At 36.6% G+C, this 24,984-nt stretch overlaps 2 protein-coding genes and 1 non-coding gene across 3 annotated transcripts; all 3 read left to right on the plus strand.

Moving 5' to 3' along the window:
- The first annotated feature begins 16,406 nt into the window (after positions 1-16,406).
- On the plus strand, positions 16,407-16,513 carry LOC131177285 (small nucleolar RNA R71). Its single transcript, XR_009146864.1, has one exon. It is a non-coding gene; the product is annotated as a small nucleolar RNA R71 (small nucleolar RNA).
- Positions 16,514-21,282: 4,769 nt separating this feature from the next.
- On the plus strand, positions 21,283-22,413 carry LOC131177279 (putative receptor-like protein kinase At3g47110). Its single transcript, XM_058142246.1, has one exon. It carries the CDS (start codon positions 21,283-21,285, stop codon positions 22,411-22,413), a length of 1,131 nt encoding a protein of 376 aa, XP_057998229.1.
- A 78-nt stretch (positions 22,414-22,491) lies between these two features.
- Positions 22,492-24,438, plus strand: LOC131177280 (probable LRR receptor-like serine/threonine-protein kinase At3g47570). The gene is made up of 3 exons (XM_058142247.1): positions 22,492-23,438; positions 23,555-23,904; positions 23,999-24,438. Exons 1-3 carry the CDS (start codon positions 22,492-22,494, stop codon positions 24,436-24,438), a joined length of 1,737 nt encoding a protein of 578 aa, XP_057998230.1.
- Positions 24,439-24,984: the final 546 nt, after the last annotated feature.

Here is a 24,984-nt window from a genome sequence, read left to right on the forward strand (position 1 = left end):
TTTGACAGTTGTCCGGGTTTGTGAATTTCCGGCCAGACAGACCGGCTACCGAAAAAGTCTCCGAATTGGATCGAGGTTTTGGCTACCCCACCATTGTCAGACGTCCCGAGCGCATCCCGAGCAAAAGTAAACCCGAACCTTACTTTTTCGTAATTTTCTAGTACTTAAATGGGATTAAAAATTCATAAAATATTCATGGTAGCTCAGAAAATTATGATTCTTTTTGCAATAGCCTAGTAATATTGCTAAGGATCGCAGGGCAAAGTTTTAGAATTTTTAGAGCTTATTTGGGCAGTTTTTCAAAAATGATCAATTATAAGGACTAAACTGTAAATTTACATATTGTGATTGAGGACTGTTTGGATGGGCCCAGGAGGGGCTGTGTGATGTGATTGAGTTGTGAATGTATAATTTGTAAATATAGAAGTGCGTTTTGAGCCCTTTTGCAGGTTGGGTAGGTCCTAGGTATAGGGGAGACTCTGCCGGATTTTCGGCACGACTTAGGACGTATTTAGTCTTTTCTTAGTTTGTATTGAGTCAATTGTATTAAATAATTGTAATGTAATTATCAGGTGAGCCGGGACAGCCTTCTTCCTCCGCCCAGCCGCCACAGTGACTGCTGTCAAGTCTGTGAGTAAAATATTAATTTTAATTGTAATTTCACTATTATTATATGTTCGAGCATGCCCATGCACACATATATGTATATATCTATGTAGTTAAACTCTAGGCACGTTTTATGTTGCATTCACAACTGTTAAATGCCATGGATGTTGTTGTGGTAATTTAGAGTAGTGTGCGTGCGTTGGCGTGCGTGTGATGTGGTGTTGGCTATGGATAGAACGGGTAGTCACGGCTTGAGATTTTCACTGGAACCCAGTCCTTCGGGGTACACTACAAGAAATTAAAAAAATAGCGACAAAAATTACTAACTACATTTACTTCTATTTCGTAGGTAATTAAGATTACCAACGAATTACCGACGAAATTTTTTTCGTCCACAAATTTATGCGTAGGTGATTTTTATCGACGAAATAGAATTCGTAGGTAATTTTACCGACGACAAGGCGTTCGTAGGTAATTATGCTGACAAAAATTTTGTAGCGAAATTGAGATTTTTTCGTAGGTAATTTCGTGGAGGTTGTAGGCTTAAAAATGAATTACCAACTATTTTACCGACGAAAGTTTTTGTCCCCAATTACCGACAAAAGAAATATGGTAGGTAAAATGAATTTAGAAATCTAAGAATTACCAACCAATTTTTTGGTCGGTAATAATTTTTAAAAAATTTTACCAACCATTTTATTTCATAGGTAAATTTTTTAATATTTTTTAAAAATATTTACCTACTACTTTATTTCGTTGGTAAGTTTTTAATATTTTTTTAAAAATATTTGCCTACCAAAAAGTTTTCGTAGGTAATTTTTTTTAATAATTTTAATAATTTTTACCTACCACATTGTTTCGTAGGTAAAATTTTTAAAAATAATTTTGCGCATTAAATTTTAATTATTAATGGCTTAAAAATAAATAATGCATAACAAATGCAAATAATAATAATAATAATAATAATAATAATAATAATAAAATCCAATAATAATATTAATAATAATACTCCATACATGTTATAAAATAAACATAAACTAAACAATAATATAAAAATATTAAAGTTTAATAAGTTAAAGTTAAGATACAAAACCATCAATCCTGATCTGGTGGAGGTGAAGTTGGAGGTAGAGGTATTGGTAAGCCTCTGACTAATCTCATCATCTCCTCCATCATTGTTTTTCTCATGTCTTCCAAACGTGTCTCAAATTGCTCTGTAATAGCTTGTTTCTCTGCTTGCCTCTGTTGCCTCTCTTCTTCAAGTTGCTTCTTCAAATGTTCTACTTCTTGTTGTAAAACAGCAGATTGAGGATCATGTGATGAGGACCCCCTAGAAGAAGATGCTCGATGTGAATGGTAAATGACAGATGCTAGGGTGGCAGGGGAGGCGGCGACGCGGCAAGGGGAGAAGGGAGGAGAGAGAAAAGAGAGAGAGAAGGGGAGGGAGGTCGGACGGGCGTGGGAAGGAGGAAGAAAAAGAAGAAGACTGGTCCGATTCGACCGGTCCGATTCGGTCAAGTTCGATTCGGCCGGTTCGATTTGGGATACAAAATTTTGAATTTTTACTCTGCCTCGGGACCGAAAACGAAGTCCAAAAATTCCAAAAAAATTCCAGAAAACTTAGAAAAATTCGTAGACTCCAAATATATTTTTAGTTTTGCCACGTGGTCTTTAAATTAATTTTTAAAAATCATCAAAGTTTATATTTTTGGAAAATCGAACCCGATTTTTAAAATCCGAAAAATCTCAAATAATTTCTTAAAATTTAAATAAAATTAAAATATCAATAATGCTCATAAAATAATAAAATTTAAAATTTTGGGGTGTTACATTCTTCCCCCCTTATAGAAAATTCGTCCTCGAATTTTACACAAGGCAGAATAAAGTACATGATTACACATTGAACAGATAAGGGTACTTGTTACGCATGTCCCGTTCTGACTCCCAGGTGCACTCTTCCACTGACTAGCTCCTCCACAAAACCTTAACCATAGGGATCTGTTTTGATCTCAGTTGTCTCACTTGGTAGTCCACTATGGCTACAGGTTGCTCCTCAAACGTCAAGTTCTCTTTTAGCTCTATTACATCCGGCTGTAGTATATGAGAGGGATCTGGAATGTATTTCCTGAGCATGGAGATGTGAAACACAGGATGAACGTGAGAAAGGTTGGGTTGTAGCTCCAACCGGTAGGCAACTGCTCCAACTCTATCAGTGACCTCAAAAGGTCCAGTATACCGAGGCGCCAACTTGCCCTTCTTTCCAAATCTCATGACTCCCTCCATTGGAGAAACCTTCAGGAATACGTAGTTGCCCACTGCAAACTCCACATCCCTCCGTCTGGGGTCTGCATAACTCTTCTGCCTACTGAAAGCTGTTTTCAATCGTTCCCTGATTAAAGGAACTATCTCTGAAGTGTACTGCACTAGGTCTACATCATGCAATTTCGCTTCCCCCATTTCTGTCCAACACAAAGGAGACCTACACTTTCTTCCATATAGTGCCTCATAGGGTGCTACTCCTATGCTGGAATGGTAACTGTTGTTGCAGGCAAACTCCACCAAAGCTAGCTGATCATCCCATTGACCTCCAAAATCCAAAACACTCATGCGAAGCATGTCCTCCAGTGTTTGGATTGTCCTTTCGGACTGTCCATCTGTCTGAGGGTGGAAAGCAGTACTAAAGTTCAACTGTGTGCCAAGTGCCTCCTGCAACTTTCTCCAAAACCGAGAAGTGAACTGGGGCCCTCTGTCAGATATTATGGAAGCTAGAACTCCATGCAATTTGACTATTTCTCGAATGTAGAGTCGGGCGTACTGTACCACAGAATATGTAGTCTTCACAGGCAAAAAGTGAGCTGATTTAGTTAGACGGTCTACAATTACCCATATCGAATCATATCCTCGCGTGGTACGAGGCAACCCAGTCACAAAATCCATAGTGATCATTTCCCACTTCCATTCTGGGATAGGAAGCTCTTGCAGCTTCCCTGACGGTCTCTGATGTTCAAACTTCACCTTCTGACAAGTCAAGCACTTGGACACAAAATCTGCTATGTCTCTCTTCATGCCATTCCACCAATAGCTATCTTTCACATCATGGTACATTTTGGTGGAGCCTGGGTGGACATTGTACAGTGTATAGTGTGCCTCTCGCATGATTTCATTTCTGAGATTGTCCACATCGGGCACACATATCCTAGAACCTTGCACTAGGGCGCCATCATTGGCAAATCCAAACTCACCACCTTCACCTTGCTGTACCCTTTCTATGATCTTCATCAATTGTTGGTCTCTGTGCTAGGAAACTCTGACCCTATCTCGCAAGTCTGGCCTCACTGAAAAATGAGCCAATAATACCCCCTCATCTGACAGATCTAGGATTAAACCTTGATCCATCAACTCATGTACTTCCTGAATCAACGGTCTCTTTTCTGCTGAAATGTGCGCCAAGCTACCAGAAGATTTTCTGCTCAAAGCATCTGCTATTACATTAGCCTTCCCAGGGTGGTACTGGATGGTGCAATCATAGTCTTTCAGAAGCTCCATCCATCTCCTCTGTCTCAAGTTTAAATCCCTCTGTTGGAAGATGTACTTCAAACTTTTATGGTCGGTGTATATCTCGCACACTTCACCATACAGGTAGTGTCTCCAGATTTTTAGTGCAAAGATTACAGCCGCCATTTCCAAGTCATGGGTGGGGTAGTTCTGCTCATGCCTCTTCAGCTGCCTTGAAGCATAAGCCACTACCTTTCCATTCTGCATCAAAACACACCCTAGGCCAACTCTGGAAGCTTCACAGTACACGATGTATCCTTTACCACTCATAGGTAGTGTCAACACAGGGGCGGTGGTTAGATACTCCTTAAGTGTTTGGAAACTCTTCTCACAGTCATCTGTCCAGATGAATGGAACATTCTTCCGAGTTAACTTAGTTAGGGGAGCCGCTATCCTGGAAAAATCTTGCACAAAACTCCTATAGTAGCCAGCTAGACCCAGAAAACTTTGCACCTCAGTGACTGTTGTAGGCCTAAGCCAATCAATTACAGCTTTAATTTTCTTGGGATCCACTTGAATGCCATCACTAGAAACCACGTGTCCCAAGAATGAGATGCTTTCTAGCCAAAATTCACATTTTGAAAATTTGACATATAGCTGGTGCTCCCTCAAAGTCTGCAACACCATTCTCAAGTGCCACACGTGTTCTTCCTCGGTCCGAGAGTATACCAAAATGTCATCTATGAATACGATGACAAAACGGTCTATAAATGGCTTGAACACCCGGTTCATCAAGTCCATGAAGGCTGCTGGTGCATTAGTGAGTCCAAAAGACATCACCAAGAACTCATAATGACCATATCTTGTCCTGAATGCCGTTTTGGACATGTCCTCATTCCTGATTCTCAACTGATGGTAGCCTGATCGCAGGTCTATCTTGGAAAAGAATCTAGCCCCTTGGAGCTGATCAAACAGATCGTCGATCCGAGGAAGTGGATACTTGTTCTTCACAGTCACCTTGTTCAGCTATCTATAGTCAATACACAACCTCAATGACCCATCTTTCTTTCTCACAAATAGTACAGGAGCACCCCAGGGTGAAGTGCTCGGACGTATGAAACCCTTGTCCAAAAGCTCCTGTAGTTGGTCATTTAACTCTTTCAATTCGGCTGGTGCCATCCTGTAAGGCGCCATCCTGTAAGGCGGCAAAAATCGGACAAACCGCTCGACGGATTTCGGTGTTCTTGGTGTCTATAGAAAGCTCTCGACGAGTAGATGAGTTTAGACACAAGACCCGGTCCGATTGGTGGCCAGATCGGCCGAATTTCGGCCGGGAAGTCGAAAAGTCGCGCGCGTAGGGGAGGGGCGTTCGCGCGCGTTTTCCTGCCGTTTGGGGCGGCGGCCGGTGGGCTGGGACTGCTGGGGGACGGCGTCGGCGAGCTGGGGTGGCAGGGGAGGCGGCGGCGCGGCAAGGGGAGAAGGGAGGAGAGAGAAAAAGAGAGAGAAGGGGAGGGAGGTCGGACGCGCTCGGGAAGGAGGAAGAAAAAGAAGAAGACCGGTCTGATTCGACCGGTCCGATCCGGTCAGGTTCGATTCGGCCGGTTCGATTTGGGATATAAAATTTTGAATTTTTACTCTGCCTCGGGACCAAAAACGAGGTCCAAAAATTCCGAAAAAATTCCAGAAAACTCAGAAAAATTCGTAGACTCCAAATATATATTTAGTTTTGCCAAGTGGTCTTTAAATTAATTTTTAAAAATCATCAAAGTTTATATTTTCGAAAAATCGAACCCGATTTTTAAAATCCGAAAAATCTCAAATAATTTCTTAAAATTTAAATAAAATTAAAATATCAATAATGCTCATAAAATAATAAAATTTAAAATTTTGGGGTGTTACAAATGGGAATATGTTCCATTGAGTCAAAGAAAGCAGGAGGAAATATACGCTCTAACTTGCAAATAATAATAGGAATTTCTGCTTCCAGACGTTCCATATCTTGCACCTTAATATTTGTAGCAGTAAGATTTTTGAAAAACAAGCTCAACTCAGTCAATGCTTGCCAAACTGTATTTGGAAGGAACTCACGAAATGCAATTAGTAATAATCTCTGCATAAACACATGACAACCGTGGCTCTTCATACCAAAAAGCTTGTACTTCTGCATGTTAACACACCTTCCCATGTTGGACACATAGCCGTCTGGAAACTTAAGTCTTTTCACCCATTCACATAATTTCTGCTTTTGCTGTTTATCAAGAGTATAGCAAGCCTTAGGGTATTTACCTGTTCGCACATCCTTCTCTAACTCTTTTCTACGACATAAATGTGTCATATCTTCTCTTGCTTTTGCATTATCCTTTGTTTTCCCTTCAATATTCATCACTGTGTTAAAAGTATTCTCAAAGATATTTTTCTCAATGTGCATGACATCTAAGTTATGTCGAATGAGATTGGAAGACCAATATGGTAAATCCTAAAATATGCTCCTTTTTCGCCAACCAGTGTTTCTGGCTATGGCAGCATTGATGGCTTCACCATCACTATCCGTTACCCTCCTAAGTCCTAAATCCTCTATCTGCAAAAAAGTGTCTTCACTGCTTAGAATTGGAGGAGACTCATTTGTGCATGCTTTTCCTTTAAGGAAATTTACTCATTTGCCTAAATGGATGGTTTTGTGGAAGAAACTTACGGTGATTATCAAACCAACTAATTTTCCCCCCGTGACTCAATGAAAATGCATCTGAATAATCCACACAATATGGACATGCTAATCTCCCAGCAGTGCTCCACCCGGACAACATTGAATAAGCAGGGAAATCACTAATTGTCCACATAAGAGCAGCATACATTTGGAAATTTTGCTTTTTAGATGCATCATATGTCTGCACCCCCACATGCCATAATTGAGTTAATTCAACAATTAATGGTTGTAAATAGACATCTAATCGATGCTTGGGATTCTGTGGCCCAGGTACTATTATCGATAAAAATAAATACGGCTCCTTCATACACATACCGGGTGGCAAGTTATATGGGGTAATTATTACTGGCCAACACGAGTATTGCTGCCCTGATTGTCCAAATGGTTGAAATCCATCAGTACACAATCCCAGCCTGACATTCCGAATTTCAGCTGCAAACATTGGGTGGGTGCGATTAAAGTGCTTCCATGCCTCAGAATCAGACGGATGAGAATGAAGATATTTAACCCTATGAAGCATAAATCATGAAAAATTATCATAAAAAACACATCAATATATGCAGAATCCATCTCAATTGCACCATATAAGTTTGTAAAAGCAAGTTCTACATAAGAGATATTTGTGAACAGTACCATTTCAACTCAAACCCTGCAAATTAACATTCTAGCACATTAAAGCTCAATAAAGATCTGCACAAAGTTGCACTTATCCACCAAAGAAAATAGGCACTTCAAATTATGCTAATTAAATGTAGCATGTCCACATTGAATCCCACAACCCAATTAAGTTCAAAACCACAAAAATGACCCACTTACCATAATATCAACATGATAAACACAGATATATAAAAGAAATACACTCAACCTCAATAAAGAAGCAAATAGCATATACTGCAGAACCTTTTGCTGAAGAATTTTTCTGCATAAGCTAAGAAGGGATCCTGCATAGAAAGCAATGAGAATAAATCAATCTTGAAAGAGTTAATAGATGAAATATCAGATTAAGAGTAACTCCCTAGCAGTGCAACAACCTTCATCCATTGAAATATATCTACAAAAGACAAAATTCAACAATGTCAAAAATTGAATTTGGGGAGATTTAAGACAAAAACAAAAGTCATGCAAATAAAAGTAAATCAACAAAAGCAAAATAAGAGAACTTGGGGTGCCTCCCAAGAGCGCTAATTTATAGTCCTTAGCTGGACTCTTAGTGCATTTTACTAAATAGAAGGTGTGGGATCAGAGAGCTTGTAATAGCTTGCTCTCTTTATTGATTCTCCAGTTATATAATGTTTCAATCTATGCCCATTGACCTTAAAATTCCTAGATTTTTCACTCCAAATTTCAATTGCTTCATAAGGGAAAACTTTAGAAACTCTATATGGATCAGTCCATTTTGATTTAAGTTTCCCTGGGAACAATTTCAATCTTGAGTTGAACAAGAAAACTGAATCACCTTCTTTAAATTCCTTTTTCCTGAGATGCTTATCATGCCAAACTTTAGTTCTTTCTTTATAAATATGGGCATTTTCATAGGCATCCATCCTTAATTCTTCAAGCTCATTAAGTTGCAATAGCCTCTTCTCACCAACTTGCTTGAGATCAAAATTCAAGGTCTGAATGGCCCAATATGCTATATGCTCTAGCTCTACAGGTAAATGACAAGACTTACCATATACCAACCTAAAGGGAGTAGTTCCTATAGGGGTTTTATAAATAGTCCTATATGCCCATAAAGCATCATCTATTTTGATAGACCAATCTTTCCTAGAATTGTTCACTGTTTTCTCCAAGATATGTTTGAGTTTCCTATTAGAAATTTTAACTTGCCCTGAAGTTTGAGGATGGTATGGGGTAGCTATCTTGTGCACTACACCATACTTCCCCATTAAGCTCTCAAATTGCTTATTATAAAAATATGAACCCCCATCACTAATTACAGCCCTTAGAGCTCCAAATCTACTCAAGACAAATTTCTTCAAGAATTTCACTACCACCTTAGCATCATTAGTTGGAGTTGCAACAGCTTCTACCCACTTTGACACATAGTCAACTCCAACTAGAATGTATTTATTACCATATGAAGGAGGAAATAGGCCCATAAAATCTATTCCCCATACATCAAATAATTCCACCTCAAGAATACCATTTAGGGGCATTTCATCTCTTTTTAATAAATTTCCACTCCTTTGACATTTATCACATCCTAAAACAAATTTCCTCACATCCTTGAAAAGGTTTAGCCAAAAGAAACCAGCCTGAAGAATTTTACTAGCTGTTTTAGAGATTCCAAAGTGTCCTCCATAATCAAAAGCATGATAACGATGTATAACACTCTCTATCTCCTCATCAGGACTATATCTTCTCATTAAACCATCACAACAACTCCTAAAGAGTAAATGATCATCCCATCTATAAAATTTTGCCTCATACAAAAACTTTTTCTTTTGTTGCCATGTCATTCCTAGAGGTAAAACTCCATAAGATAGATAATTCACAAAGTCTGCATACCAAGGTAATTTAGCAACAAGAGAGAAAAGTTGTTCATCCATGAAAAACTCATCAATAGGGACTGCATCCATTTCTTCATCATCAAATTTCAACCTACTAAGATTATCTGCAACTACATTTTCAACTCCCTTCTTATCTCTAATTTCTAAATCAAACTTTTGTAGCATCAAAATCCACCTAATTAGCCTAGGTTTAGCCTCTTTTTTACAGAGCAAATACCTAATAGCAGCATGATCTGAAAATACAATCACCTTTGAATCAACAATGTAAGGTCTGAACTTTTCCAATGCAAAGACAATTGCTAAGAATTCCTTTTCGGTTGTTACATAATTTTTCTGAGCCTCATCCAGCGTTCTACTAGCATAAGCCCTTTTGTCTTTTCTTTGTCGAAGAACAGCTTCAATTGCATAGTTGCTAGCATCACACATAATTTCAAAAGGTAAACTCCAATCAGGCGATTATATGATTGGTGCAGTAATAAGAGCTTGCTTCAACCTGCAAAAGGCATCCAAACACTCTTGGTCAAATACAAATGGTGTGTTATGACTTAATAAATTAGACAAAGGTTTAGCTATTTTAGAAAAATCCTTAATAAAGCGTCTGTAGAACCCTGCATGCCCTAAAAAACTTCAAATTCCTTTGACATTGGTAAGAAGGGGCATCTTTTCTATCACTTCAACCTTGGCTTTATCAACCTCTATTCCTCTGTTAGACACCAAATGTCCAAGCACTATCCCTTCCTGAACCATGAAATGACACTTTTCCTAGTTTAACACAAGGTCAGTGTCTGCACATCGCTGTAAAACTTTAGAAAGATTAGCCAAGCATATGTCAAATGAAGATCCATAAACAGAAAAGTCATCCATAAAAACCTCCATTATATCTTCAATGAAATCTGAGAAGATTGCCATCATGCACCTTTGAAATGTGGCTGGTGCATTACACAACCCAAATGGCATCCTCCAATAGGCAAAGGTTCCATATGGACAAGTAAAAGTGGTTTTCTCTTGATCATTTGGATGGATACGGATTTGAAAAAATCCCAAATACCCATCTAAATAGCAAAAATAAGAATGTCTAGCCAGTCTTTCTAACATTTGATCAATAAAGGGAAGTGAAAAATGATCTTTTCCTGTGGCAATATTTAATTTTCTATAATCTATGCACATTCACCAACTAGTCACTGTTCTAGTGGAAATTAATTCATTATTTTCATTTTTAACTACTGTCATTCCACCTTTTTTAGGGACAACATGTACTGGACTCACCCAAGTACTGTCCGAGATAGGGTATATGATCCCTGCATCAAGCAACTTCAAAATTTCCTTTTTAACAACTTCTTTCATATTTGGGTTCAACCTCCTCTAATGTTCAATAAATGGCTTACAATTTTCTTCCAAAATAATTCTGTGCATGCAAAAGTGTGGACTTATTCCCTTAATGTCATCTATGGTGTATCCTAAAACCTTCCTAAATTGCCTCAACACTCTTAACAACTTATCAACCTCTAAAGTGCTCAAATTTGCATTTGCATTTGCAATTACTGGATAAGTATCATTGGGGCCAAGAAATTCATACCTAAGCTGAGAAGGAAGTTGCTTAAGTTCTACCTTTGGTGCATCATCTTCCTTGAATGATGGTTGCTTAGTTTCAACTTTTTCCTTCTGTGTGAGTTGAAGAACTGGAGCAGAAATGAATGGTGGACTATCATCTAAATGTTGAGCATATGCAGCCACATGAGGGTTTTCATTGTTTATGCTTCCTCCATGAACCAAGCAATTTTCAAGTGGATCTTCTGGATATCTCTTTCTGAAGTGTTCTTCAACAAGCTCATCAATGATATCAATTCTCAAACAATTATCAGCTTCAGATTGATGCTTCTTCATGGTGTTATTAATATTGAAAACCAATTGGTCTTCACCAACTCTAAGAGTCAATTTTTCTCCCTTAACATCAATCAATGCTCCTGCTGTAGCTAGAAAGGGCCTTCCCAAGATAATTGGGATATTAGAATCCTCTTCCATGTCCAAGATGACAAAGTCAACAGGTATATAGAACTTCCCAACCTTCAGAGGCACATTCTCCAAAATCCCTTCAGGATACTTAATTTATCTGTCAGCTAACTGAAGGGAAATGTGGGTTGGCTTAAGATCTCCCATATTGAGCTTCTCATAAATGGAGAGGGGCATAAGGCTAACACTAGCCCCTAGATCACATAAAGCTTTTGTAGAACATGACTCTCCAATATGACATGGAATTGAAAAGCTTTCGGGGTCTTTGAGCTTAGGAGGAAGTTTGTAACACCCCTATTTACATAGTCTGGTATATGTTACTGTTCCGGTGACCAGTATCAGTCTGGACAAGTAAGAGAAGTAGAACCACGTCTAAGACCCCTAGATAAGCCCTGAACGCAAATAATTAGTAATTGCCAAATAGTTAAGTATAAAGAAGAAAAACAAAGTATAAAAAGTTAAATGAGTCGGGAGTTACAGCGATGGGTGACCTTCTCGGGAATGACTGCGAGGTCAGTCTAAACTCAAATTTTGAACCGTAAAATGTGACGCCGCGGTCCTGAGGACCATTGGGAACACAGTGAAAAAGAGAAAATCACGAAAAAGAGTTGTTAAGCAGGTCAAATAATTAGGTTAGAGATTCGGAAGAAATATCGAATAACTTGCAAACCGGATTGAACCAGCGAGGGGCGATTTAGTCAATTCACCCCTAGAGCTGACTCCTGACCTAATTTTCCAATAAAGTAGGAGAAATGAATCTTTGGGAATCAAGAATTAAATTAAAGAACTAATGAAAAAATAAAGAAAAAAGAAAAAAGAAAAAGGAAAAAGTTTATTACATCATGCTTACCTTATTGGATGACATCATCATGATGTCAAAATTCATTTTAATTTCCCTACCATAATTGACCAAGTCAATTAAGTAAAAAAAAACACATAAAATGCCTAAGAAAGAAAAGAAAAACTATTTTTAGTTTTCTTCTTCTTCATTGCCACCCCACCTCTCTCACTAGCCACCATTGTTGCACCATAAAGCTTGAATCCAAGCTTTGAAACAATCACCTAACCCTACTTTGACCCCAAACTAGTCCACAAAAACTTGTTAGACCAACTTAAGAAAACATTTGAAGAAGAAAGAAAGAAGAGACAAGGAGCGAAATTGAAAAATTGAAAGTTAAGTGGAGGTAAGTGATTTAATTTGAAAATCTTAGTTTATTTATAGTGTATGTAGCTCACCTAACTTAGAAATTGTGTAAAATCAAACAAAAATAACTGTTGAGGGACCAAACATGAATTTTGGCCAGCTAGGGTTAGGGTTTGAAATGAATGAGTTTGAGGTGTTTGAATAGTTATTTGAGGTGAAATAAGTGTATGGATTATGAATGTGCACTTTGAATTGCATTAGAGTTGAAATTTATGTAATTAGGTTTTGAGCTTGTGAAAAATTGGAAATAAATTTGAGAATTGGTCAATTGATGTAGTTGACCTTATTTGAGTTGAGAAATGGTTAATTGTGACCATTTATGGTGTGTATGATTTGTTGGAAACAAGTTTAAATTGATTGGTGAGGGTCAATCACAGTAACTTGACCTTGGTCCCTTTCAGGGACCAAAACTGAAAATTTACCAACCTAATTGGTGTGAGGCCAATTGGGAATAAAACTAGACACAAAATGGCACATTTTTCATTCAGGAATCATGCTCAGAAATGACTATAACTTAGTGAACAATTAGGCCAAATCTGGAATTAGGCACATTGCCTGCAAAAATGACCAAATGAACAGTAGTTACGTAAATGACCATAACTTGGTCTAGGAAGGTCCAAATAACCTGAATTTTATACCGATAGAAATCTGAGACAGAGCCCTACAACTTTCATGAAGAAAACAAACCCAAAATTTGACCATAACCTGTCCAAAAACTTACCTGCAATCAATGTACAAAAATTGCCAAAATCCAGAAAATGCCCAGAATTCTAGGTAACACCAAATCTAACCAGCTATGTTCAAATGGCTATAATTAGGGCTACAAAACTCCAAATGGAGTGATTAAAAAAGGGAAATAAAGTTAAGACAATAAGGAACAACTTCTATGAAGAAAACTTAGCCAAATTCTAACAGCAACATAACCAATGGAACAGTACAATACAGGACACCAAATCTGAAAAATTTGAAATTGTGCCTAGAAAATCTAAAAATCTAAGGAGCAACCAAAACTAACAAAATTGGTAACCAAAATGTGGTATGTGGGTGAAATTGAAATCCCTATACCTATTAAGCATGAGAAAGTCAACAAATTAACTTGAATAGTATCGTGAATTGTAACTTCGAAATGAAAATTTCCAAGAACGTTTGTTTAAGTATATTGGGGCTAGAATTATGTATATATGAATTAATTATTAGATTTATTATGAGATAAAATACTAAAACACTATAAATTGCGTGTTTCAGCTGAAAAAAACCTAGATAAGGATAGGGCAAACTGAGTCAAAGCCTAGAGGCGACTCACATTAGGTTTGTGCACAATGAACTTTAATTTATCATTTTCTAATTGAAAATTTATTTATTTATGCATTGTGAATTAGTTGTGCTAATTATAGTTTCGAGAAATGCTGTGTTGCCATTTTATGAAAGGAAATTTGAATAGGAAATTGATTTGTATTTTGTGTGAAATGTTTGAATAACTTGATTTAAATTATTTTTTATTCACACTTGGCATGGCAATATCACTATGTTCCTCCTCCATTTATGAGGTGAATTTGACTATATTCATCCCTCTCTCGCTTATCAGTCTGAGGTGAGTTTGGATGAGTACTCATTAGCTAGCTAGCCATCTCCCTCATTGATTTCGATTAGTTGGGTGAGTTTGCCTTGTCGTGATGTACACACGGCATGTTCAGAAATTTTGTGTCATGACCTAAGTTGTGTTAGTGATTGGCAACACTGTGTTTATTAAATTGTTTGATCAAATTGTGTTATATTAAGCTTTGAAAATTGTGAAATATTTAAATTGTGATTTATTATAAAGGTGATTTGAAAAATTGTGAAATGTGATTGTGAAATATTTGAACTGTGAATTGATAACAAATGTTTTATATTTTTCATTTTTCATTTTATTATGCACCACTGAGTATTTTTATACTCAGCGATAGCTTTCTTTGCTGTTGCAGATAGAGACAAGGTAAAAGCAGTAGAGTGAGCTACTGATTATTGGGACTACACGGAGGCTTTTGTACGGGTATTTAGTTATACCCTTGTAGTTTATTTTGATGTAAATAGTTTAGTATCATATGTGTTAATATAAAATTGAGCAGTTGTACATTAAAGTTGTAATAATATTATTTTTTATTTTTCTTTTGTAAATTAAGATTTGTGTATGTAAATTTAATTTAATGCAATGTTTATGAATTATCAAATTGTTTTGAACAATTTTTAAGTTGTGAAATTTGAGTTGAAATTTGGTTGAATTGAATTGATTGTAATGAATGAGGATATGAAAATGAATGTATTGGAGTTGTGGTTGTTTTGAAAACATTGGAAGTGTTTTTTTTTTTAGGTGTTTGAAGAACTATTTTTCCTAAATATAGGCGGCACTCTGCCGAAAATTTTTCAAAATTTGCGTAAAAATAAAAAAAATATACAAAAATTTTAATTAGTCTTTAAACTTCAAGTAAAAGTTTTTAATTCCTATTAAAAGAGCTCACCACTTTCAAAAAGTAATTAAATTATTTTAAAATCCCTTGTAGTATATTTAATGGGTTACTAGTAGGCGAAGTACGGTAATTCATTAGATGTACTACATGATCATGTTACATCTTACTGAGGGGTAGGGTGTGACAAAGTTTCCTCTAGAGTATGGCACTACATTCTTCTGTCAAAACTACAGTTTCATGGTCTTCAAGTCTCATCTTGTTTGAGAGAATTTCTTTTAAGAATTTTGCATAAGAGGGCATTTATGAAAGAGCATCAATAAAAGGCACATTTATGTATAGCTTCTTCAAAACCTCTAAGAACTTCCCAAATTGCTTATTAAGATTAGCTTTTTGAAATCTTTATGGAAAGGGAAGTTGTGGCTTGTAAGGCTCTGGAGGTATATATTTCTCTTCCTTCTCTTCAACTTTCTCTTTACCTTTTTCTGCACTTTCTTTCTCACTTTCTTATTTTTCACTCTCATCAATTTCTTTCTCTTTTTCTCTCTTCTCACTTTTTTCACTCTTCTCATTGTTTACAACCTTCCCACTTCTTAAAGTGATGGCTTGACACTGCTCTCTTGGGTTTTTTGGCTGACTTAGAAGTTTTCCAAAAGACTTGGTACCTGAGGAAGATGCTTGTTGTGCAATCTAGTTTTCCAATATTCTGTTATGTGTTTGTATTTGTTCTAGCCTTGCTTTCATCTCTCTCATCTCTTCATCATGCTTGGTTTGGTTAGCAAGGATCTATTGTAATAAAACTTCTATGGTGGAACCTTGCTCTTGCTGTTTTGGTGGAGGATTCATGTTTCTCTGCTAAAAATTAGGCAATAGTTGCCTATTTTGCTGATATGGAATTCCTATTATTGTTGTGGTTGAAGATTTTGATTTGGGACTTGATTTTGCTGATTTCCCCATGAAAAGTTGGGATGATTCCTCCAAGCTAGATTATATGTGTGAGAGTAAGGATTCCCCATCTGTTTGTTCCCATAATTACCAACATATGTAGCTTGCTCTCCATATCTACTCCATAGCTGGTAGTTCCTTTTGCATAAGCAACTTGTTGTGAACTTCCAGATGATGACGATGAACTAACCAACATACTTAAATCTTTCATCTTCTTTGCCAAAATATTTGTAAGTGCATCAAACTTTGCATTAATAATGTTGAATGGATCAAGGTCACACATTCCAGCAGCTTGCCTCTTTTGAGTTGGAGCTGGTCCTCTTGGACTATTCCAAAGATGAGTATTCTTTGCAATTTTCTCTAACAGTTCATAAGCTTCATCTTCTTGCTTCATAATAAATTCTCCTCCTGTTTGAGCATCAATAATCCCTCTAATTACAGGAGTAACATTGGTGTAAAAATTCTGGTTTATTATTCATTTTGGAATGGCATGATGTGGACATTGTCTCTCTAATTCCTTCCATCTCATCCATGATTCATAGAGATTTTCATTTTCTCTTGGTCTGAAAGCTGTCATTTGATTCCTCAATTCTTGAGTTTCTTCAGGTAGAAAATATTGTGCAAGAAATGCATCAGTAAGTTGCTCCCAATTTGTAATAGAGTTGTGAGGTAAAGAATCAAGCCAATCCAATGCTCTATCCTTCAAAGAGAATGGGAATAACTTCAATCTTGTTGCATCATCAGATACTCTAGGTTGTTTTTGCATATCACAAATCATAGCAAACTTCTTAAGATGTGTGTGTGGATTTTTTGAAGGAAGTCCCCCAAATTGGGAATTTTGAATCATTTGAAGTACCTCAAAATCTATTTTGTAGCTATTTGTATCAATTCTTGGTCTTGCTATACGCTCTCTCAAATCATCAAAATGAGAGAATGCATGATCCATCATATTTCTCCAAGGCACAATAACATTTACAACCTCTTCACCTTGGGCTGCATTTTCATTATTTCGATCATTTTCAGCATTACCACTATCAATTCTAATTCTTTCATCAGCCATTTTTGCTTCAATTTCATTTGCTCTCAAGGCTTCTTTCTTTTTTCTGGTTTCTTTCTTGTTGGCTCTACAAAATTTCTCAATTTCAAGATTAAACAATAAGGATGTGTCACTTGTGCTTCTAGCTCTTCTCATAAAAGATTAACAGTACCTAAAAAGAAAAAACAAACACAAAATGAAAAGATAACAAAGATAAAAACTATAAACAACTAAAATAATAAAGAATTCAATCTTAAACAAATAACTCCCAGGCAACGGCGCCAAAACTTGATGTGGCCTAACCGCAAGTGCATGGGTCGTACAAGTAATATAGAAAAGATATCGTTCCCACGAAGAGTTATGTTAATGATTGAATTTTTGATATAAAAATTGATTAATTTGAATTATTTTTGAAATTCAAGCAATAGATTGATAGTTATTGAAGTGTGAAATCTATATAAGCAAAATTATTAATCTAATTAACAATGTGAAGATTCAACTAAATTTGCAGTAAATTAAAATAAGCAAATTGAAACATGGCAAGATTTAAAATGGTAAGCAATTAAATTTGATTAGAAATTAACAATGATAAAAGGGGCGATTCCGGAGTTTGGGAGTTCATATTCAAGCTATTTTAGGATTTTTAAATTGGTTATCCAATCTTATGGAAATTATGGGTTTTAAGGAGATTAATTCTTAAATCTTTTGAATACTCTTTCGAGTGAGACAAAGAGTGCCTCAATCAATCTAATCCTACTTTCGTAGAGTTAAGACCCATTAAGTTCCTTAATTAATCTGTAAATCCTCTTAATCCCTAGTCTATTTCTAGATCTAAGTTAATTAAGTCCAATTTCTTGATTATCTATCATAAGGTTTTCTCATTTTGGTGCTTCAACCATGGATTAAAAACAATACTTAATGGGATCCTACACTAAGCATGTCATTGAGCACACAAGAAATGGATGAAACTTCATTAAAATCACAAAATATGGATTACCCAATCAAAATCCACAAAATATCTCAAATATTACATCCTAACTCCAGAATCTAATAAAAAACTACTCACTATCCATAATATTACACGAAATTATGAGTAAATATGAAAATAAAACTTAAATCTATGCTAAGAACTAAGAATCCCAATACAAGAAAGGTAGAAAATAGGGAAGAAAAGAAGAAAGCTCCAAATCTAGTTCAGAAATGGAGAAGTGATGCCTATGCTTTGTTTTTCTGACTCTTCCTCTGCTGCTGCACTTTCCTTCCTTTTTTTCTCCTTTCTGAAATGAGATAAGGACATATTTATATCTTTCTGACAATAGCCCTAAAATGGTGTGTTTGAGGTGAAGTTCACGTGAGGGAATCTTCCGCCAGCTCATTATGAAAAGTTACACAAGTTGTGCAAGTTTTTTATGCAGGTTCCATGAAAAATTGGTGGTTCCATGTACTTCCCATGATGTTGCATAAGCTATGCAGTTGGTTGTGCAGTTTTTTTAAAGCTTTGGAGTCTTCTATGAAACTGCATAAGTGGACTGCATAAGTTATGCAGGCTCTTATGCAGTTTTCGGCAGGTTTAAGAGCTCTCTCCGTGAAGCTGTATAAGCAAGGAATGGATCTGCATAAGTTATGTAGTAGCTTATGCAAATTTCGGCCAAGATGATTGTCTCCTCTGTGAAGCTGCATAAGCAGAGTGCGAGAATGCATAAGTTATGCATTTTTCCGGGAAGCTGCATAAGCAAGGCGTGAACTTGCATAAGTCATGCAGATTTCGGTAGGTTTGGGAATTTGCTTCTTCTTCCTATGTAGAACTGCACAACTTGTGCAGCAGGTTATGCACATTTCTGCCATTTTGCATTCTTCAACTTTCAAGCTTTATTTTTTATATCTTTGGCTATAGGAATCATTTCTCATTGGCATAATTTCTTTTCAGTTCCTCAAAAATACTATTTTACTTACAAAACAAAGCAAAATTACAAATTAACCCAAAAATTGACAATTATGAAAAACTATCTAAATAACTAATAAAATTAGCTAAAAGTGACAAACAAGTGAATGAAATTGCCATGAAATCTAACCTAAATGACTATGCAAAATGCATGTATCATAAATCCCTCAAATTTTAGTAATATTGCTATTTAGTCTTTTACATTTTCAAAAATATAACTATTTAGTATCTATATTTTAATAAATATATACTATTTTGTCCCAATCATTATGATTTAAAAACAAAGCATCGTTCTCAAACCCAAAACATAGTGCATACATTCTGGAAAAAAAAAAATAGAGCATGCACGATGCACCCGTAACAATCCCACAAAATCATGGCTCATTTTTCACCAAATCTACTCATTCTATACTTGCTTTTCAATACAGTAAAAACTAACAATACTATGAAAATAAACAACACACTTGTCTTGCAGAATCCTAGGAGCAAATCCTTCTCTCTATTAACTTGTGATCTTCTTTCAGCTTCATAACTCTTCCTTCAGCACATTTTCCAGCTTCATATGTAACCTTTTTCCTGAGCACATTCACCTACAAATACTTGACAATCTTCCTTGTTGAAGAGTTTTGACTCTGTCCACTTGAATCTATGATGGCAGTGCAACATACCATCCCTAAAATGGTCCACAAACGTTGTCTATGCAATAGTAGTATGGACGGTTAGGATTTTTTACAGATTGGGAATTTCTTACTCCACATCTGTAATTTACAACCATGAATCTTGCATCCCTTCCAACCACATTGCCATTGCTACTTGAATGAAACTGTTAGAATTATGACTCAAAATCCTAATGGGATTTGGAGAGAGATCTTTTCCTAATTTGAGTATGAGAAATATTCCTCAGTAGAACTCTTATTTTAGTGTTATTCCTAAATTGAGTGAGACTCCTAATCATATAAGAATTGAAGGAATTAATACTATAAATAGTAGAATGATAGAAAAGGTTATTTGGCTTTTGCCCATTGAAGAGAGTGACTTTCAGCTCATGGAGTGAAGTTGTCGCCCATTGTAGAGAGAGGCATTGCCAATTGCTGTGGATTTGGTTCTGCCCTTTGATGAGAGGCTTTTGCCCATTGCAGTGAAGAGATGTTTCGGTCTAAGGTGGAGAAAGGACATAGAATTCAAGATGAAGAGATTCTTGTCCATTGGTGAGAGGGCTCTTGCCCATATAGTTGAAGACACCCTTTTGTGGTGTAGTGTTATAATAATAAATATATCGGGTTATGTCTAGAGGAGACTGAGATGGACTAACTAATATATTTACTATGAGCAGTTTGATATAGTATTGATTCTTTTGGGTGTAATTGGGTTGATGGGTAGTATAGCTATGAGATTGTAATGATGATTTATTTATTATTGATAGGGAAAGATGGCATGCCCATGGATGCAGCCCTATATTGAGATGGTGAACTATGTAAATATTAGTGTTTTGTGTGTTTGCTTTATTTCTTTGCAGTTTACATACTTTCGCGATGCACAACAGAAACATTGCGAAGGAAACGAGTGACGAAACGAAGATGGGAGGAAGAAGGATAGGTGAAGAAACAAAGAAGGAAGAAAAATGGCATTCAGCATCGACTAAAGGAGGAAGAGAAAGTTGGTTTGCTTTAAAGGCTGCTGAGAGTATTTTAGAAGTCGGTCTGTTTTAAGGGCTACTGAGAATATTTTAGAAGTCGGTCTACTTTAAGAGTACTGAGAGTATTTTAGTCATTTCACACGCTCCTCTCTCTTATGATCGAGCCTTCTCCCATTTAACAAATGATTTTTCTCATGAAATGAAAACAAAAGTACTAAGTAGTCCTATTTTGAAATAAGCAAGAATGTTTTACAGAGGTGTCATTTTAGTTCATTCACCAGATATTTTTGGTTACTAAACATCAGACGAGGAAAAAAAATAAATTGAAGAAAATATACTTAAAGCCAAGAAATTTGACAAAGTAGCAATGTGGAAGATGAAGACTCCAAAGGGAACCATAAAGTCATTTGAAGTGAGTTCCCCGCACTTGCCATCAATGAAGGATACGACTTTGAGTCATAGTAAAAGCCAAATAAATAAAAAATAATAATAAAGGAACGATTTTTTTTTTTTTCATTTGTTTTGGTTAGGACTCCAAGTGGGACTTTTAGCACCACTAAACGACGAGAAATTATCAAACTACAACTGGTCAATTTTGTTGACTATAAAATGAAAAGAAGTCACTAATCACTAAGCACCTGCTCTCATCGTGGTTGCTTCCAAACTTTAAGTGTCTGTTTTGCTATGGAGCATCTTCGTTTCTTTCTGCTCTCTATCTTCCAAATTTATCTATGTTGCTTCGTGAGCATGGCGGAAGGCCTCAGTGCCAGCACCGACAGAGCAGCCCTTCTGTCTTTCAAGGCCTCAGTTTCTGACCCTCAAACCTTTCTTGGCGGATGGACTCATCAAAATATTTCTCACTGTACATGGTACGGTGTCACTTGCTCCATCAAAGGAGCTCGAGTCCGGTCACTTAGCCTTTCTGGCCTCGGCCTTTCTGGTCCCATACCCTCTCATCTCTCAAACCTTAGTTCCCTCTTTATGCTTGACCTTGCCAATAATTCATTTTATGGCCAGATTCCATCTGAGCTTGGTCGTCTCTCCCACCTTCAATATGTTTTCCTTGAAATGAATTCCATCAATGGCACCATCCCTGTTCTTCTTTCTCAGTGTCATAACCTTAAGACGATCCGTTTAAATGAGAACCAACTCACTGGTAACATTCCTTCTCAACTAGGTTATCTGCAAAGACTTGAAGTTCTCCACTTGTCTATCAATAACCTCACTGGTGCTATCCCGGCAACATTTGGAAATCTAACTTCTCTCACGAACCTTTCCATCTCAAGAAATCAGCTTCTTGGTGAAATTCCTAGTGAGCTGGGTCGTCTTCGTAACATTCGTGAGTTTCATGTATCCGAGAATCAGCTTAGTGGAGAGATTCCATATTCTATTTGGAATATTTCTTCTATGGTCTTCTTGTCTCTAACACACAACAACCTTACAGGAAAGCTACCGAGTGATATGGGTTCTGCTCTTCCAAATCTCAGGATGCTTTACTTGGCACGAAACAGGCTTGAAGGAATATTGCCCAGTTCCTTATCCAATGCCTCACGTATTCAATTTCTGGATCTCTCTTCCAATGGTTTTCATGGGCCAATTCCCCTGTTTGGAGGGATGAAAGATCTTCTTCGTTTAATTATTGGGAATAATTTTTTTCATTCTACTACAAAGCTTAATTTCCAGCTAATTGATTCTCTCAAAAACTGTACTCGGCTGCAGTATCTCTTGATCTTTTCCAACCAGTTGGCTGGTCAACTTCCAAGTTCCGTAGCAAATCTGTCGACCCATCTGCAACAGTTTTGTTTTTCTGATAATTTATTGACTGGAAGCTTCCTCAAGGTATCGAAAGGTTTCAAGAACTCGTGTCCCTATCGATAGAAAAATTCTTTTGTTGGTGATATACCAGAAACCATAGGTAGGCTTAAGAAAATACAGAATTTTGCAGCATACGACAATATGTTCTCAGGAGAAATTCCGGATATATTTGGCAATTTTACGCAACTCGCTTCTCTAAGGATAGGAGGAAACCAGTTTTTTGGTAGAATACCCACTAGCATCAGATCTTGCCAGCAATTGAATACACTAGATCTAGCTGCGAATATGCTCAATGCAAGCATACCAAAGGAGATTTATGGGCTTTCCACATTAGTCAGGTTGAATTTGCGACAAAATGCTTTATCCGGTCCTTTACCTGCAGAAGTTGGTAACTTGATACATATGCAATTCATGGATGTTTCTGACAACCAGTTGTCAGGAAACATTGCCTCAACAATTGGTAGCTGTTCAAGCTTGCAACGTCTCTTCATGGCTGGAAACAATTTCACAGGTTCCATCCCAAGCACAATCGGACAATTAGCATATCTCAAGGCCTTGGATCTCTCTTCAAATAGACTCACTGGTACAATCCCTGAAGAGCTAGGACAACTTCAGTATTTAGTCCAGCTTAACCTGTCCTTCAATCATTTGGAAGGTGCAGTTCCAATGACCGGTGTCTTCATGAACATCAGCCAGGATAATCTCAAAGGAAACGACAGGCTTTGCCATGATAATCAAACAACAGCAGAAAAATTGGGACTCCCTCAATGCATTGCGAAGAGAAGAACCAGGCATCTTCTGTTGAAGGTCATACTTCCTGTTGCTATTGTCGCTTGCTTAATGATTATGTTTTTGTGCTTTGCATGCAAAGTTATATACTGGAAAAAGCAAAAGACGAAGAGAGGCAAAGGAAGGTTGTCCTCTCCTTCAAAGGGGTTGCCTCCAAAGATATCTTACTCTGATATCCGGCTAGCGACAGACAACTTTTCAATGGAAAATTTGATAGGGAAGGGTGGATTTGGTTCCGTTTACAAAGGCGTCATCAGAAATGTTGAAGATGGATCCTGCACTGAGAAACCATCGTTGCTGTAAAAGTCCTGGACTTACAACAAAGTAAAGCTGCACGGAGTTTTGCAGCAGAATGTGAAGCACTGAGGAGTGTAAGGCACAGGAACCTTGTGAAGGTTATCACTTCTTGCTCTAGCATTGACCATAATGGAGAAGAATTCAAAGCTTTGGTTATGGAGTTCATGTCCCATGGTAACTTAGATAAGTGGTTGTATCAAGAAGATGATGAAGAATCTGGTTTATACCTAACGTTATCGCAAAGACTGAATATTGCAGTAGATGTGGCTTCTGCCATTGATTACTTGCACCATGACTGTGATCCGCCAGTAGTTCATTGTGATCTGAAACCTGGAAATGTGCTATTAGACGATGATATGGTGGCTCATGTTGGTGATTTTGGATTGGCAAGGTTGCTTCCTCAAAATCCATCAGGGAATGACAGTAGCACAATAGGACTCAAGGGCTCAATTGGTTACATAGCTCCAGGTACAATGACGAGTCACTCTTCCATAAGTTAAATCACTAATCATGATTATATAACATATGTATTAACTCGTATCTGTTAATTAATTTGTTTTAGAGTACGGTCTGGGTGGCAAACCTTCAACCTCCGGGGATGTCTACAGTTTTGGGATCCTGCTACTCGAGATGTTTATAGCAAAGAAGCCCACTAACGAAATGTTCAAAGAAGGTTTAAGCTTGAATAATTTTGCGACGGCAGTAAATGAGAATCATGTCATGGAGATTGCCGATCCAAGGCTTTTCAAGAACAATTGGGACAATTCATTGCAAAGAACAGACATTGGTTATTCTAATGATGGCTCCAGCGGAAATAGCAATACAAGTAGTGGCAGTACTATTTATTCGCTAGACAAAAGCCGAGAGTTGGTAGCTGCTGCTATAAGAGTTGGTTTGTCATGTGCAGCTTCTTCGGCGAGAGATCGTTTATCCATGAGAGAAGCCTTAGCGATGCTGGAAAAGATCAAGAAAGCAATGCCCCAGACTAATAAATTGTATTAATCGAATCCAACCGAAGTAGGAATTGAACCCAGTTGAAGTGAAAGTTTAGTTTGATTATTTATATTCTTTTTTTTTTTTTTTGAAAACTTTGATTTTTTATATTCTTATTCTTTGGGCTTACTAAATTTCATAAATTATGCATTGTAAAATTGATAAAATCAACAAAAATTAGTTATAAATTTGACAAATTGATCCGTTCAATTTTTTTTTTCTTTGAAAATAACTGAATAGAAAATCAAACTTTTTAAAAAATATTAACCGAATTAAACCTATTTAATTGAAAAATCAAATTAAAAAACTAAACTAAAATAATTTAATTCAATTTTTTTATTATAATCAATTTTTACTCACTTCTATTAAAAAAAATGTGTGATGTATTATAATTGTATACTATGTATGAGTGTATAATAATTAAAGTATGTGATAATTATTTATTAATTTAATATAATATAATAGATTAAATGTAAAATATTTGATAATTATTTGTTAATTCAATATAATATTCTTAACGCTGTAATTGAAAACCAAATAAACAACTCAACAAAG

This window comes from Hevea brasiliensis, unplaced genomic scaffold (genome assembly GCF_030052815.1).
Source record: "Hevea brasiliensis isolate MT/VB/25A 57/8 unplaced genomic scaffold, ASM3005281v1 Scaf392, whole genome shotgun sequence".
In the NCBI taxonomy this organism is placed as follows: Eukaryota; Viridiplantae; Streptophyta; class Magnoliopsida; order Malpighiales; family Euphorbiaceae; genus Hevea; species Hevea brasiliensis.

Bases quoted from the DNA above. Each gene is read 5' to 3' on its own strand.
- LOC131177279 (XM_058142246.1), top strand. From the start codon at position 21,283: ATGGCGGAAGGCCTCAGTGCCAGCACCGACAGAGCAGCCCTTCTGTCT.
- LOC131177280 (XM_058142247.1), top strand. From the start codon at position 22,492: ATGTTCTCAGGAGAAATTCCGGATATATTTGGCAATTTTACGCAACTC. The intron at 23,439-23,554 runs GTAAAAGTCCTG...TTCTTGCTCTAG, and splicing joins ACTGAGAAACCATCGTTGCT to CATTGACCATAATGGAGAAG. The intron at 23,905-23,998 runs GTACAATGACGA...AATTTGTTTTAG, and splicing joins AATTGGTTACATAGCTCCAG to AGTACGGTCTGGGTGGCAAA.